This window comes from Callospermophilus lateralis, chromosome 17 (assembly GCF_048772815.1).
Source record: "Callospermophilus lateralis isolate mCalLat2 chromosome 17, mCalLat2.hap1, whole genome shotgun sequence".
Taxonomy (NCBI): domain Eukaryota; kingdom Metazoa; phylum Chordata; class Mammalia; order Rodentia; family Sciuridae; genus Callospermophilus; species Callospermophilus lateralis.
In genome coordinates, this window is record NC_135321.1 from 30,100,558 (window position 1) to 30,117,286 (window position 16,729).

The 16,729-nt window shown below is 32.9% G+C and overlaps 1 protein-coding gene across 1 annotated transcript in view; it reads right to left on the minus strand.

The window, feature by feature from the left end:
* Nucleotides 1-16,729, minus strand: part of Pik3c3 (phosphatidylinositol 3-kinase catalytic subunit type 3) — a 119,140-nt gene that overhangs the window by 90,528 nt on the left and 11,883 nt on the right. The window contains exon 4 of the mRNA XM_076836632.2: nt 11,015-11,144. Coding sequence (XP_076692747.1) covers nt 11,015-11,144 — 130 coding nt within the window. The remainder of the gene's footprint in view (nt 1-11,014; nt 11,145-16,729) is intronic.

Genomic DNA, 16,729 nt, shown 5'->3' on the forward strand with positions numbered 1-16,729 from the left:
ACTTAATAATTGTGAATAATTAAGTGAAAAATATTTTAAAATTGTAAAGATTTATAAAACTATAAAGCACTATTAAAATTCTAAGCAACTATTCTAATTTGTCCATAACCTATATCACTTCATCTCTTATTGATGCTGATAACAATGTATTCAGACTTGGATAGTTTTCACCAGTCTAAAACAGCTTCTATTTAAATATCCCCAATCTCAGAATTTCTACAGATATTGAAGACTAAAAATAAACTTTAAAAACATAGGTAAAATTAGTTGCTGGCATAATAATTTGTGTTTCATTTTTGGGTCTGAAATGTCAGTAACCTACATTATTTCCAAGGAGGAAAAATCTGCATTCTGTTAAACAGCAGGATAAAAGTAGTACAATCTGTTTTAAATTGCTTGTGAGGAAATCATCCTCACTAGGGTGCCCATTCTAGTAAGGAGACAGGTCAAGAAAACAGTAGAAGTGTCATTCACTCTTTTTTAAGGAACACACAGATTTCTAAAGAATTCACAAGAAGTCATATAGAGTTTAAAAGAAAAGCCTACTCTCACAAAAATAATGACACAATTATTGGGCCCTAACTTTTCCAAGAATTAAACAGCAAGGGGTTATAAAAGCTATTTAAATAAAAGAATCCCCAAGAACCAAATAACATGCCCAGGAAACTTTTTGGAGTACTAATCATGTATTATCAAATTTGATGAAAAGATAGGAATATGTGCTTGAGGAAGATGTCTCATATCAGTGGGTGTTTAATAAAAGTATCACAGACAAATCTAGAAGTAGGCCAACTTGCCACACTGTATCTAGACTAAAAACAGCAGGGAAAAGGAATGTTAAACAGTGATCCTTGGGAACAGACAGTCCTCCAAGAGAACCATAACTCTCACAGGTCACTGCTCCTTATTTTTACTTGCCTTATTGCACTGTTTTAAAAGGAGCAAGTATACAGACTTTAAAAATGGCAAAGTATACAGAGCTTTTTTCATGCTAAAGCTATGAAAGGACAGTAAAACCTAGCACTCATGATTTAATGAAAATTTGAAAGAAATTTTATCTGGAAAGGTGACAAACAGGATGGAAAAATAAATATTTGTAAACTTCTGATTCTATCCAAGAGGTTAGAGTTGAGAAAATAGAAAGATATTTGAAAGGAGGAAGGAGAAAAAACATGATTCGGGCCCTTGATCAGTTTTTGCTAGAATTTATACAGTTAACATAAATGTGTTACTTTATTGAAATAATGACCTCATATAAAATTTTCTGCCCTGGAGGTAAGTATAGTATCTTTATTAAAAGAAGTGTAATGTGGGAAGAGTAAGGAGATTCAGATGTTAAGTGTTTATATGGTTAACTGCTTAGAGTTGTAACTATAAATCAAAAGTAATAGTGAGAGGGATGTGTGCTGAGGTCTCTCCCATAGATAAAATTTAACCAGAGACTTGAAAGATAAGGAATCAGCCAAACAAACAGGATGACACCTTCCAAGCAGAAGAAATAGCTTGGTTGTCAGCACATCAGCAAACCTGATCTGCCTAGGCATCTGAGACCAAAAATAGTAAGCCTTCACTAACAATTTACTGAATAAATCAAGTTCTCTTCAAAGTGGAGGGTAAGCAGATCTATATTAATATCAGATTTTACACTAAGAATTAGCTTTCTTGAGGTTCATCAGGATCTAGAGTTTTACAATTTAAGCCAAAAGAGGGAGAAAAAAGAGTAAGAAGCCCTGAAAAAAACATGCTCATCTGTTTCAAGTCAGCCCATTAATCTGCGAATAGGCAAAAGGGGAGAAAGACGGAAGGAAATAGGACATTTATGCAAAAGGAAATAAGAGAGAACTAACTTCTGTTTTGTAACTGCTTTGTCAGTTTTTTCCCACATTCATATACCCACTTCATCTTTACAATAAACATCACTAAATACATATTTGTCACACAATACTAACATTGCTCAATTTCACAGATACTATAAAGGTAGGTTAGCTTTGTTTCTTAAGAGATTGTGTAAGAAATTTAATACTATAAGATAAATATAACTGATCCAACAAAAGAATTCACAGATATTCCCTAAATGTTGATCTTAATTTATGTATTTACACATATTTTGTTACTCTCCAATCAGAAACACAAGATATAAGCAAATTAATTAAGTCATCTAAAAATAATTCAAAAGAACCAAGACTCACTTTTCAAACAAGGAGAAAATTTAAAGTGGACAATACCATAGTAACAGAACAGAATTGTAAATATTTTGAATTTCCAACCACAGAGCATTGATGAAACAAATTACAGCATATTCACAGTATGCAAATTTTTCAAATTCTTACAAAATAGGTTGTAGAAGTACCTTAAATGACCTAGAACAACTATGAGACACTACAAGTGTAAACAAAGATTCTTTTGAAAACACACCACACACACACACACACACACACACACACACACACACACACACCAATCCCAATTTAAAAATCAATACATATCCATACATTCATGTATTTATTGGAAACATGTAAACTAAAATATTAATGATGTTATTTCTGGGTGGTAGACTGGGGGAAGATTCCCACAGAGCCTCAACAATATTTTATGTTTATAGAAAATTTACATTATCTTTGTAATAAGAAATATTAACAAAAGCTACTTAAAACCAAATGCTATTCAAAAACAATTGTAGATAAATATATTAAGAAAAATCACTAAAGATTAACATGTATAAAAATACAAATATTAAAAAATACATAAAGAATCCAAAAATATCATCTTAAGATGATGTAAATTAAAATTTTAAGATGATGTGAATTAAAATGATTTTCCTTCACAATACTTAAATTCAAAGAATAAAGACGTATCTGATTAACTTAATCTGATCATCTGAAATCAAATCCAAGAATTAATAGAATTGTTTTATCTCAAAAGTTATTTTTTGCAAAGGTTTTTCCATTAGGTCTAACTAAAGAACTATATAAATCAGTGTTACAATTTTTCAGTATGTGCTTACTCTTTACAAGTGGATATTTATATGCTTTAGGTATCAAAACTAACTTATGTCAAGAAACTTTGAGACAATAAAAAGATAAAGAAACTTTCCAAATAAATAGCTATACAACAAATATAATTCTTAAGCCAGACAACCATACACACACACAAACCCACACATATGTACACATTTTCCTGGAGATTCTAAGCAAAGAAAATTAATAAAACTTTACTTTTTTTCCACTTCTCTGTTGCTTACTAAAAATAAACAAACAGCCTGCTGCAGTGGTGCATGCCGGTAATCCCAGCAACTAGGAAGGTTTAGGCAGGAGGATTACAAATTCAAGACCAGCCTTAGCAACTTAGGGAGACTGTCACAAAATAGAAAATAAAAAGGGCTGGGTATGTAGCTCAGTGCTAAAGCGCCTCTATATTCAATCTGTAGTACCCCGACTCCCCACCCAAAGAAAAAGAAAAGAAATACATAAACAAAACCAATGTGGCTTGTCAAATTCACAGAGCATATGTGAATAACAGCCATTTTGCTAATAATAATGCTGGGCAGTAACATATACAGATTTTTTTTTTTTTAGCATGATTATGCTGGATTGGATTTTTTCAACTATCTCATATTTTCTTTCTCTAACTCCCCTCAAGTAAAAGATCACAACTGAACTCTATCAATTTTAAAACTGCCCTGAGCCTATAATAGAACTGAGCAAAACAGTAAAACTAGAACAAAATATAATTATTGATCTACTAATATATTCATAGGATATACCATGGCTCATCGATTTCTATTATTAAAAAGTAAATTCTTCAAAAAAACGTAAGATGATGAGTCCTATCTGTATTAAATCAAATGTAAGCTATAAAGTAATTTACACAAAAAATTATATTTTGGGACAAAATATAGTAGTTGTACATAAGAATTCATATGAATGATTGAGATTAAAAGAAGTGGTGTACATACAAGTGTGTGTATTTCAGAGCTTGCACATGGCTATATATTTAATTCTTAGCAAATAAAGGGGTTTCTTCTGGTTCTATCTTTCTGATTAATGAAGTCTCGGTCACAATTCTTCTACTTTCAAGTTTTACACATAAATCTTATCATTCAGGAAGAACAGTATTTGCCTCATAAAAGTTTCAATTAGTTAAACTTCTCAAATTAATCTAGCTTTAAAAGCATGTTAACTTTCTACTTTTCTGGCAGGAACTACAGCTGTAAAGACAAACAATAGATTTTTCAGAACATAAATCAATACTGTTTTAGGGTTCAATCTTACACTGGCAAAAAAATCTTACACTAAATTAGACTAAAAACTAATTTAGTCTACTTTATACCATTAATTTTAAAACAAATCCAAAAGTGTTGACAGTCTTAAACCATAAACCAAATGACTAATAAAAAAGATGCTACCATGCAGGATGAGGAATAAATGTACAAGATATCAGCAAACCCTTGTTATAACACAAAAGAATGACAATGCATAATGACAGCAAATAAGCCACAGTTATAAATGTTAAAATATTATTCATATAAAAGCCTATATTTAAGACTGAGGATATAGCTCAGTTGGTAGAGTGCTTGCTTTGCATGCATCAGGCCCAGGATTCAATCCCCAGCAATACACACATAGACACACACACAAAATAAAATAAAAAAAGAAAAAAAAGAAAGAAAAAAAAACTATATTTAAGAGGTTTTTTGCTAATGTTAGTGGTACCACTGAACAAGTTTGCTGGCCCTGAATAATTTCAGCCATTACCATAATTTGTTGTTAAATTATTCATCATGTATTCATTACATAGTCTAATCTTTTAACTGTTTTAGACTATGAATAAAATGTAAAAGTGACACACATAGACCAAAAAAACGCAGAGAGCAAAACACTGTATGTACCTTATATGTACTTTTTTACCTAGATGTGGATTACACGATTAGATTCACATTCCTAAAATGCTACACTTAGTTTAATATACTGTTCAAATCATAAATAGTGATAATTTATAAGTGAATTAATAGAAAAATGAAAAACTATAGATTATCAAGATACTTCAACTATGATATAAATCACTAAGTATTTACACTATAGAAAAAGGACATGTTCTCTGCATGAAATATCTAACCAAGTGAAAGTTAACATACAGAGATATTTCTTAAAAAAATATCAACTTTTCCAGAAAAGTCCTAACAAAGAGACTCTACTAAACATATTTTTAGAAACTTCCTGTAATATTCTGCAAACACTGGGTTACATAATTATTAAAGGGAAAAGAGCATTATACATCCATCTAAGTTCCAGGCCAGACTCAGCAACTTAGCAAGACCCGGTTTCAAAATAAAAAAAAAAAAAAAAGAATTGAAAATGTAGCTCAGTGGTTAAGTCCTGGAGTTCAATTCCTAGTACAAAATAAACAAAATAAACAAAAACCTTGAAATGATTTTTTTTTGTCTCAAAAAACTAATTATTCATGAATGAACTAATAAAATCCAGTTTGGATTCCTATTGCAATAATTCAACAAAGCTAAGATTCAGACCCTGAACCACAGCAAGCCCAGGCAGGCACTCGAGGTTCAGCCTAGAAAACCAACACATCTTCACTGCAGCAATACACTCTCCTCAACATTCTCAAACCTATCTGTGTCACACGGACCACAAAGCATTTTTCATCTACTTGTTATTTTCTCTTTGCCTCCTTTTAATCAATTTGACAGAAACTAAAGCACATTCCAAAGGCATCAAGCAGAGCTGCTAAAATGAAAAGGAGACAGTAGAGAAGCATGCTTTTGCACTAACCTTTCATGTCCAAAGACATGGATTCAAATATAAATCAAACACTAAAGCCTGGTAGTCACATCCAAAACCCCAGGTGGATATGCATCCTAGTCATAAAATTCTCATAATATGACAAGTTGAAAATGAAATAGATGGGAACGACATGCAAACTGACTCAAGTTAAAGCCCACAATCAATTAAAAGGCTGGGTCATGGACAATGAAAGCTTAGCAAATGCCCAAGATGCCTGACCTTTAAGATTTTCACAAATCTATTCCAACAGAAAGATACCTTGTTAGCAAAAACAAATTAGGGAAATTTACAGACAGAAAAGAAGAAAATGTTCAAGATGGGGGGTGGAGAATGATGTATTTTCAACATTCACTTCATTCTGTTCAAAGTCTAAGAAATCCAAGTTGTAATAAACAAGACCTAAATTGAGCACTATTCAGTTTTGTTTCCTTTTCTCATACTCATTTTTTCTCAAAGAAAAATAGGCATATTCATAAAATTACTAGACAAGTTAATTACATTTTAATCATTTCAAAAGAATTTAACTTCTGAAAAAATGTCACACTTGGAAAGCAGTTTCTAAAACTTCAAGTTATTCATGCTGTAGTTAGAATTCAACTTACATAGCTGAGAAATAAATCAGAGTAAGAATATTAAGTCCAGCCTGCAGTTCAGGTTCTTTGCTTAATAATTATCTAATAACATCTTTTCACAGGCCATTTAAATAGTTAATCTTCATTTCACAGTCCTCTTGTCCCATTACCCCTAGGCAACCAAGATGGAAGCAGTCTAAAACTTAATAAACTTTCCCATATTGCAGTTTGAAAATTGTTACTAAGCTATTTATTTAGGCTCAGGGGTGCAATGCAGAGTAACTATGCTTTGCTATTATTAAGATTTATGTATACCTTTTACTCTTAAACCAAATGTCTTCTCAACAATTATATATAATCATAGTAAATTCACTGGCTGGAAAATCAAAATGTAACAAAAAATAAATCATTCAGTTCTAACCACTTAAACTTCATGTATTTAAATACTCATTTTTTACTTAAGATTGCAGTAATGTTTCTTTTGTATTAAAATGAAGAATGGAACATACAAACTCCTCCTCATTTTAAAAGTTGCACTAAAGACAATGTCAAAAATGTTTTTAGGAAGACAGTGTCAAGCTAACTGAACAAATATTTTTCAATGTGTAATCAGAAAAATAAGAGCAATAGAGGATAAAGTGTGTGCACTTATTACTGTGGCACAATTTTAAGAAAACAATACCAAAGTATCTGGTAAACTATCAAGTTAAAATCATAATAAGTATGAAAGCACATTTTCACTGTTTTCAAGGCAAATGAACCTTCCTTTGGTTGAAGAAAAAGCTGTTTCTAAGGAAGCCTGACTGAAACATTTAAGAACTAATCAAATGACAACAAAGTCTAAGAGCACAGCAATATCATTCACGTTAGACAAGTACTGGAAAACACTTAAGTGTTTTGAAAAAAACAAATGACATGATTATAACACCTTCACAACTACAAACTAATAATCATAGTTTTGTTCTCTACTAAGATAATAAATATAAAATTCAAGGAGACAAACCATCCCAATTACTTGCCATGTTGGAACTTTTAAAATAATAGAATGTGAAGAGCTACATGAGAAATCAACCATTCTACATTTCTTTTTTTCTTTGTTTGTTTGTCTGGTACCAGGGATTGGGCCCAGGAATGCTTAACCACTGAGTCATATCCCCAGCCCTTTTTATTAATTATTTTTGATTCTGAGACAAGGTCTTGCTAAGTTGCTTAGGACCTCACTAAGTTGCTGAGGCTAGCTTGGAACTTGAGATTCTCTTGCCTCAGTCTCCCAAGCCACTGGAATGATAAGTGTACATGCTCAAGCATTCTAAACTTATGATTTTATAATCTCAGAAACCATCTTCCCTGGGTTGGTAGGATAGCCAAAACTCTGACTCATAACACCATATTCTTCCATGTAAATTGATGTTTACTGTTCAAGCTTCCAACATCATCAAACCTAAGTGTGTTAGTCAGCTTTGCATCACCGTGACCAAAAATACCTGACAAGAACAACTTAGAGGAGAGAAAATTTATTTGGCTTACAGCTCAGAAGTTTAGTTCATGGCTGGCTTACTCCACTGCTGTGGGCCCAAGGTGAGGAAACACATCATGGTGGAAGCACTGCTACATTCATGGAAGCTAGGAAGCAGGAAGAGAGGAAAGAGGCCCAAGGAAGATGAAATCTTCAGGACATGCCCCTAGTGGCTTTCCTCCTTTAGCCATGCCTCTATAGTTACCACCCAGTCAGCCCACTCAAACCAGGATGAATTTATTAGGTTACAACTCTCAGAATCTGATCACTTTACCTTTGAATATATCTGTATTAACACAGGAAATTTGAGGGGACACCTCCTATCCAAACCATAACACTAAGACATTGTTTTTAAACACAGTTCTTCAATAGCAGCAGGGATATAAAAGGTGCTAAAAAACCTCAAAAGCAGGACCAGCTGTTGTATTGGGAAAAATGGAATATATTAGCCCAAAGCACCAAGAAATAAAGAGTTTTCTTCAAAGAAGGAGCAATTCCCTAACAATGATAAAAACAGGATCCATTTTTTTCCCTTAAGTAATTACAGCTTGGATGGTTCTATTTAGCCTTTGGGGAACATAAGTTAATACTAACACAAGCTGTCAGCACTTAGTAAGCTCTAAAATCTCCACTCCATTCAGAAGTTTATCTTTTACAGCACAATCTACTAAGGAACAAAGGGGAGAAAAGTGCTAGGCTTCAGTTACCATCAATAAAACTATAAAAAGCTTATTTTCCTTAAATTTTATACCCATTATAAAGATTTACACACTAATAAAGACTTACTTGAAAATGGATAACCATTCTGGGCAAAACAGGTAGCACATGAATTTCAATAAATATCTCTTGAAAAAGTGGATCCCAACTTGATATACTCCAAAAGATTTTGATGATTATTGGTAACAATTAATAAAAACATTAAGAAGGGGGCTGGGGTTGTGGCCAGCAGTAGAGAGCTCGACTAGCATGTGCGAGGACCTGGGTTCGATCCTCAGCACTACATAAGAATAAATAAGTAAATAAAATAAAGGTATTGTGTCCAACTATAACTAAAAAATAAAATATTAAAAAAAATTAAGAAGGCCTCTTCCCGTTACCTCATTTCTCTATTTATGCTCAGTGATCATTTGTAGAGTTGCTAATGTGTACAGGTAACTAAAAGCATAAATATAAACCAATACATTGCTTAAGGGTTACTACTTCAATCATGAACACATGGACACATACTTCATACTAATCAAGTAAGTCTCACCTTTTTTCTACTATAAAATTCAGAAGGTAAAAATGAGAAATATCTAACATAATGGTATATTAGAAAACCAGAAGTCTAACTTGAACAAATTCAGATGATTATACTGCCTATACTAATGTTTGGAAAATATCAGTTATAAAAAATAAAGTTTGAGCCTTCCATCAAATATAATTAGGAACATGTGAACAAAAGTGCAAATAATTTGAAACAATAAATAAAGTGGATAAATTGCATTATATACAGCTTTATATATTTGACTCTTCCTATTACTACTCAAATTTAGAATTTCATACATACTATAAATCATAATGCAGCCTACAAAAGAAAATTAAAGACCTTCTGTTTCTTCAATATAGTCCACGTTGCTCTACATTTACTTTTGCTCTACATTTAAGATTTAACCTTTTTTACTTTTTAATGACCAACAAATGATCTGAACCTAGTAAAATGTCTATTAACTACTCAAGGTTTGTAAAAGTTACAAATATTAGCTCATATAAAAGTTCATTGATAAAATAAACACTTAAAGAGAAAGTATACACAAAAAGCTTATGAACTTTCCTATATGTCATGTAAAATGTAAACAAGATCTAAAGTAAGTAACTGAAGTGAATATTAAATTTTATTTATTTAAACATAGAGAAAGGAGGTTGGCAATAGTATACTCATCAATATACTTATTAGGTTGCAAACATATCACATTTTCTTAAAACAATAATATACCAAATGGGCATCATAACAAAAAATTTTGTTAAAGAAAAAAGCCAAGCCTAACCAAGTGTTCTTCATAATCATGACTATTAGATTATTTTTATATGTAAGGAGAAACAATAGGATGTTAATAGTTGACATCAAAACTTTCTCCAGACATTAGTTATTCTTGCTAATTAAATTCAAAGAAAAAAAAATACATGTAAAAATTAAAAGAAAGTCTTAACAAGATTGGTAAAAAGATCTTTTTTTTTTTTTTGGATACCAGGTATTGAACTCAGGGGCACTCAACCACGGAGCCACATTCACCAGTCCTATTTTGTATTTTATTTGAAGACGGTGTCTCATTGAGTTGCTTACTGCCTCACTTTTGCTGAGGCTGGCTTTGAACTAAAAATCCTCATGCCTCAGCCTCTAGAGCCCCTGGGATTACAGGCATATGCCACTACGCCAAACTAGTAAAAGGATCTTTAAATAGAATCTAACACAGTGCTTTGTAAAAGGGGATTTACAAAAAAAAAAAAAAAAAATTTACTTTATTAAACAGAACTGAGTCTAATTTTGTACATTAAAACTGTCTTGAAAGAAAAAAAATGATAATTCAATCCATTTACAAAAAGGATGGATGATGCCCTTTTAAATTAGCTAGCTATATAACAACTCTTCACTTCCCAAAATCCTAAGTATTGCTAATATTTAAAACTTTCATCTTTAAGGCTATGTCACTGGAAAAAGTAGGGAGTCATTTAAAATAGTAGAAGAATTACATTTTCAAATCTGGTAAGAGTTCAGACAAAAGGCCACATAATGTATGATTCCATTTATAGGCAATGTTCAGAATAGCCAAGATGCATGAAAACAGAAAGTAGATTAGCAGTTGTCAGCAGCCACAGGGAGAAGCAAATGAGGAGTGATTGCTAAAGAGCACATGGTTTCTTTTAGGTGATTAAAATGTTCCAAAATTATGCAGTAATGATGATTACACAACTCAATGAACTGCACACTTCTCAAGAGTGAATTTTATGGTATGTGAATTATATCTCAATAAAAATATTACTAAAAAGTTAAGTTTAAATAAAAACATCTAATACAATTCATGATGTCATGACATACTATAACAGACATCATTCAGAGTACTTCACTGTTTCAAAAATCTTTTTTATACCTTGGCAAGACGGCTCATCTGATCTTCTGAGAGAGTACTGCTTGTTCTGCCAGGAGTTTTTGTGGGTTCTGATCCATCCGCTTCTACATTAGGCCATACTTTCAAGTCATGCATCCCTTGGCGAAACATGCTAGTGATACAAGTAAATTAATGCAGTTAATTACAAGAAATTTTACATTCCTAAAAACAAAGAAAATTCTATGCAAAAACATGTATGCCTTTATTGTCAAGCTTTAAGCCCCCAGTGGGTTGGATAGCAATACACTAAGCAACTAAAATCCATGTAACATTCTTTTCTTTTCCAAGCAATCAGAACTATTACAGAGAAATCTACAGGCAAAGTGGAAGGAGAAAAGGAAGGAAGCATGCATGCTTCATCACTTCAGTGAAGCTCATAGAAAGAAGAGACCAGATTTCTACCCAAAACAGAAAAATATTACATTGACAATGACTGAAATAAAAATTTGTAAAACATCATAACTGTGTTCTGCCAGTAATAATTTAGCATGCCTACATGTGAATCCCAGTTATGCCATCTATGACATGAGTGTCCTTTGATAAGTTAAAATAATAACTTCACAGTAACCTCAGATTTTCTCATGTGTAATATCGGACTGATAAAAAATACTATATCTCACAGGGTTGTTGGAAAATGTTTTAAAAATCATTATTAGCAAAAAGTTATCTAGAATAGAGACTGGAACATAGTAAGTACTCCATAAAGGTTAGCTACTATGATCCTCTTCATTGTACAGGATGATTTTCCTCCTGTCTTCTTTTCCATAAGAGGGGCATTCTTAAAAATTTAGAAAAATAAAAAAGAGGGACATTCTAAAGGAAATACTATAGTAAGTTCATGGAAAAAAAAAGTTCCAATGTTTACAATTAGAAATTTAGTATATAGTCATGATTCAGCTAAGTCTGGTTATCCTGATTTAAAGTGAAAGAACACATGCCCTCTCATCAAGTTTCCTTCAAAAAGCTATTATGAAAACCTAAAGCAAAGGTGCATCAACTCATGAAGAGCTTTAGACAATAATGTGTTTTAATTATGCTACTGTCAAAAGTTTCTGAGTTTGTTTCTCATGAGGGGTTAAAGATGGCCATGAGTTAAGTGTGCTCTCTTTTTATGAGTGTTTTTGATCAAAGTCTTTAAAATATAAAGTCTATTCAAACAGCATCTTCACCAAAACTGAAAGAACAAATTGACAACTCCAAAGGAAAAGAAAAAGACTACGAGTTTGTGTAAGAGAATAGGAAATCTAAAGCATTTTACAATTTCACATTTAGTAATTTTTTTTGAAAAATAAAATATTCTGATTCTTTTTCAGTCTTTAAAAAAATTGTCTTCTTAATCCCAGCAGCTTGAGAGGCTGAGGCAGGAGGATCTTGAGTTCAAAGCTAGCTTCATCAACATGGCAAGGCCCTAAGCAACTCAGTGAACCCTGTCTCTAAATAAAATACAAAAAAAAATGGGATGGGGATGTGGCCCAGTGGTTAAGTGCCCAATACCCAGTACAAAAAAAAAAGTCTACTTAAAAAGTTTTACATAATTTTTTGCCATTATTATGTTCTGACTAATGATAATGATAGACTTCATAGAATTTTTATAATATGTATTATAATATGCATAGTGATGATACCATAAACATTTAGATTGGGAACTATAAAAAAGATAGTCAGGCTTGGTGGCACTTGCCTATAATACCAGAGATTTGGGAGATTGAAGCTGGTGGATCACAAGTTTAAGGCCAGCCTTGGCAACTTAGTGAGACCCTGTCTCAAAATAAAAAATTGAAAATTAAAAGTGGCTGGGAGGGATAGCTCAGCAGTAGATTGCCCCCAGTTTCAAACTCTAGTACTGCAAATAAATAAATAAACTTAAGGAAAAAAAAAGCTACAAGTCTATGATTACAAGAAGATTAATGACTGTATCTGTTAAAAAGGTTTCTCAAATTGGCAATAAAATTGCTAGTTCTAAGCAACTATATTTTCTTTACATCTTACCTTAAAGGCCCAATTGAAAATGTACTGCCTGGTTGTGGAGAATTTCCCAATATTTATTTAGGTCAAACGTTTAAAAAAAATTGTTACAAAAAAGTATATACACATGTCTTTATTTATAAAGTTAATTTTCTTTCTCTTTTAACTGAGAAAAACATTCAACATAAGCAGATCTTCTTAACAGCAAGCTCTAAGGAATTGGGCAAAGCTGAGGTAACAATACACTTTAAATGAATATTCTTAAATATCATCAGAAGTAGCCATTGGCTTCCCTTCCTTCTCCCCATCTGCCAGTGAAAATTTGGTTGGATTGAACTAAATCAAAAACAAGCATATTTGGCAGGAAGTCAGTTTACTAAATAACTGAGGTGCCTTAAGGACAAGGGATGTAGAAGGTAGGGGTGAAGTTAAGTGACTTAAATGATCAAGTAAGCATATTACCTTCTTTTGACATTAATGGAACCTTGCAGAGTTATACAGCCTCCAGGTGGCAAGACAGAAGATACTCAGAGCATGATGTCCACTTGGGAAATTAAGCCAAATAGACAAGTCAATAGACACAACACAGCAGGCCCTCTCTCAACTCCAGCAGAGGCCCCAGCAACAGCTACTGCTGCTGCTCCAGCCTGGAGTGCCAAGCCACTACAGCACTAACTGCCTTGACTTCAGAATTCACAATTGGAAAAAACATCTGCAAGAGAAATCTGCAGCTTGCTTATTGTTCTTTGCCAATTCAGCCTAATGATCGATCCAGTCTTAAGCTACTTAGAAATCTCACAGGCTAGACATTCAAATTAAGGACAATAAGCTATTCTAGACTTACGCTAAAGAATCAGTCTTTCAATAATTCATTAGACTTCTCCAAGAAGTTTGGTCCACGCTGACTCAAGTATACAAAGCAGATAGTAGCAAATAGCAAGAGTTGGTAGACACAAGATTAGCAATACTATAACATTATTTCAGATACTTTGAGGACCACTTTTCCAAGCTATTATGTGTGTGCTAAGATCTTTTAGGGAAATAGGTGAGGGGCAAATGGTATTATTACACTGCATAAGAAACATCTGAGGAAGTTGTGGTGTCATTATTTTTTTTTTTTTTTAACCATGAGAACAGTGCTGGCACAAGATATGACCTGTGTGTGTGTGTGTGTGTGTGTGTGTGTGTGTGTGTATTAATGGGAATTAAATGCAGGGCACTCTACCACTGAGCTACATCCCCAACACTTATTTGTTATTTTGAGACAGGGTCTTGCTAAATTGCCTAGGTGGGCCTCAAATTTGCGCTCGTCTTGTCTCCAGCCTCTTGAGTAGGTGAGATCAAAGGCCCAAAGCATCATGCTCAACCATATAATATGACTTCTGATGAAAGGTTGAGAAAATTAGCCCAGGCTTCCTACTGAGACCACTCAGAAGACTCATGTTGTTTTATCTCCCTGGGTGTCAGCTGCGCCATGCAGAGAAGCAGCTGTGGCCCAGCAGGACAAGTAGATGTCTGCACACTACTGAAGTATTTGAAACTCTGAGAAGATCATATTCTTCCACAATTCAAACCTGTACCAGAAGTAACAGGCCTGCCAGGTGACACCTGGTTTTTCTCTACTGCTACCATGCTCACCTCCAGAGTAAAGCCCCAGGATACAGGGAAGAAGGAATTGACTTTTTTATATAGGGTTCCTTAGAATTCCTTCTTCTGAAGGTTATGTCAATATAAGTGCCAGCCTACCTAGTGGGAAACAGGAGCTGGTGATCTAGCATTTTTGTACTCCTTCCTTACTGCTCAAGGTATCCAAAAAGACCTAGATGAAAATCTAATGTTATCATTTGAATAACTGACCTACAGCTATACATTAGTTGGTTGGATTAATAAAGAAAATGTGACATAAAATTTCATCTTTACCTCAAATGACTGAAATGAATATTCTCTTACATCTGACTAGGCACAAACAGAATCATTCTAACAAAGGAACTTCTTCTTTCTTTGCAGGTATTCCATGCATATTTTGCAAATCAAATATATTAACATTATTTTTTTAAGATCAACTTATTTTATTTATTTTTATGTGGTGCTGAGGATCGAACTCAGTCCCTTATGCTTGCTAGGAAAGCACTCTACCACTGAGCCACAGCCCCAGCCCTAACATTATTTTAATATCATTTGTTTTCATTAGGTTTTTTTGCTTCAATTTCTAAAATTTAATAACTTAGTTATTCTCATAGTATTTTACTAATACCACATTGCAAGAATATCAAGTTCTCCCTTTAATATAAATGGAGTAAAAAAAATAAGCTAGGTTAAATAATACTATCAAGTAAAGAAGAGTATACTTAGTACAGAGATTAGACTGAATTCTTAAAGTGATGAGGAAATGGCTCAAGTTTGAGAAACCAGGTCTAAGTAAAATGATTGCACATAATCAATATGGCTCTCTAACACATTTCCCTTGTATCTGAGATCTGGTGTGTTCAGGACATGGAAGAACAGCAACAACTGTTTTTAAGGTAGATTTAAGAGAAAACTGATGGCTTTCCAAGTTCAAAGTCTTACCTTAGTTAATGACCCCCCACCCCCCCAAAAAAATACCCAATAAATTTAAGTTCCAATTACTGCTACTACCTTTATGAAAATCTTTGGCGTTCAATAACCTTTTTAAGCAAAATAAGTACTACTGATCTGTCATGCAGGCACATTTATAGCTTGATTTGGATGGGATATAATGGACATTTTCCTTTCCTGAGATGTGTATAGAATTACAAATGAAGAGGGAAGGAGTAAATGAAAAAAGAAGGAAAAGAACTGTATGTATAAGTTGTACAAATAGATTACTAAGACAAAGAATAACAGTGTTTCTCAAAATGTGGTCCACAACCTACCATTCACAGAACCTCTTGGGACCTCAGACTTATTGAACTAGTGAGACTGAAGAAGGCACTTCTCTAGTAAGCTTTCAAGATGATTCTTATATATAGATTGACTACTACTGATAAAATGTACTTTTCAAAAACTTGCCAAAAGACAAGTATAATAGTGTATGTCAACCTGAGAAATCATTTATTTAGCTTCAGGCAGGTCATTTTGTTGCACTTCTGTAATCTAGCCAGAAAATCTCCTTGAAATTAGATCCTAAGTTCATGTAAAATGTACACAAGTGTTAGAATAGGGGTTTTTATGACAACCCTCCAGCAGATATTCCAGAGGGTAAATCACTTGTAAAGAACCTAGAAAGAAAAAACTAGAGGCCTGCTATTTCTCAAAATCATTTAGCCACTAAGACTAATAAAGTGTTTTACATTTTTTTCTCTGTGGCAAACAAACCCTTCCTAGTAGAGAAAAATAAAAAGGAGTAATCACTCCAGAAAAACAACAACACCAATTTAATAATATGTCCTTTTTGCTATAATATACAATATTATTAAAAAGTACATTTAAAAACCAGAAGTTGCAATGATTCTAATTATGTTTCAAGTATTATTTCTGTATGGATTTCAATAACAAATATCTCTTTAACAGCTATACTGAACTAAAATACATTAATAAGCAATTAAGGTATTCTTAATGCAATTACATCTAGATATTATTCATGAGTTGAAGCCATTCTTACACACCCTATTCCTAGATAGAAAAAATCAATATTATAAGTACATCAATCCTCTCCTTAATTAACATAAAATTACACTAATAATTCCAAACAAAATAACAATGAGTTTAATT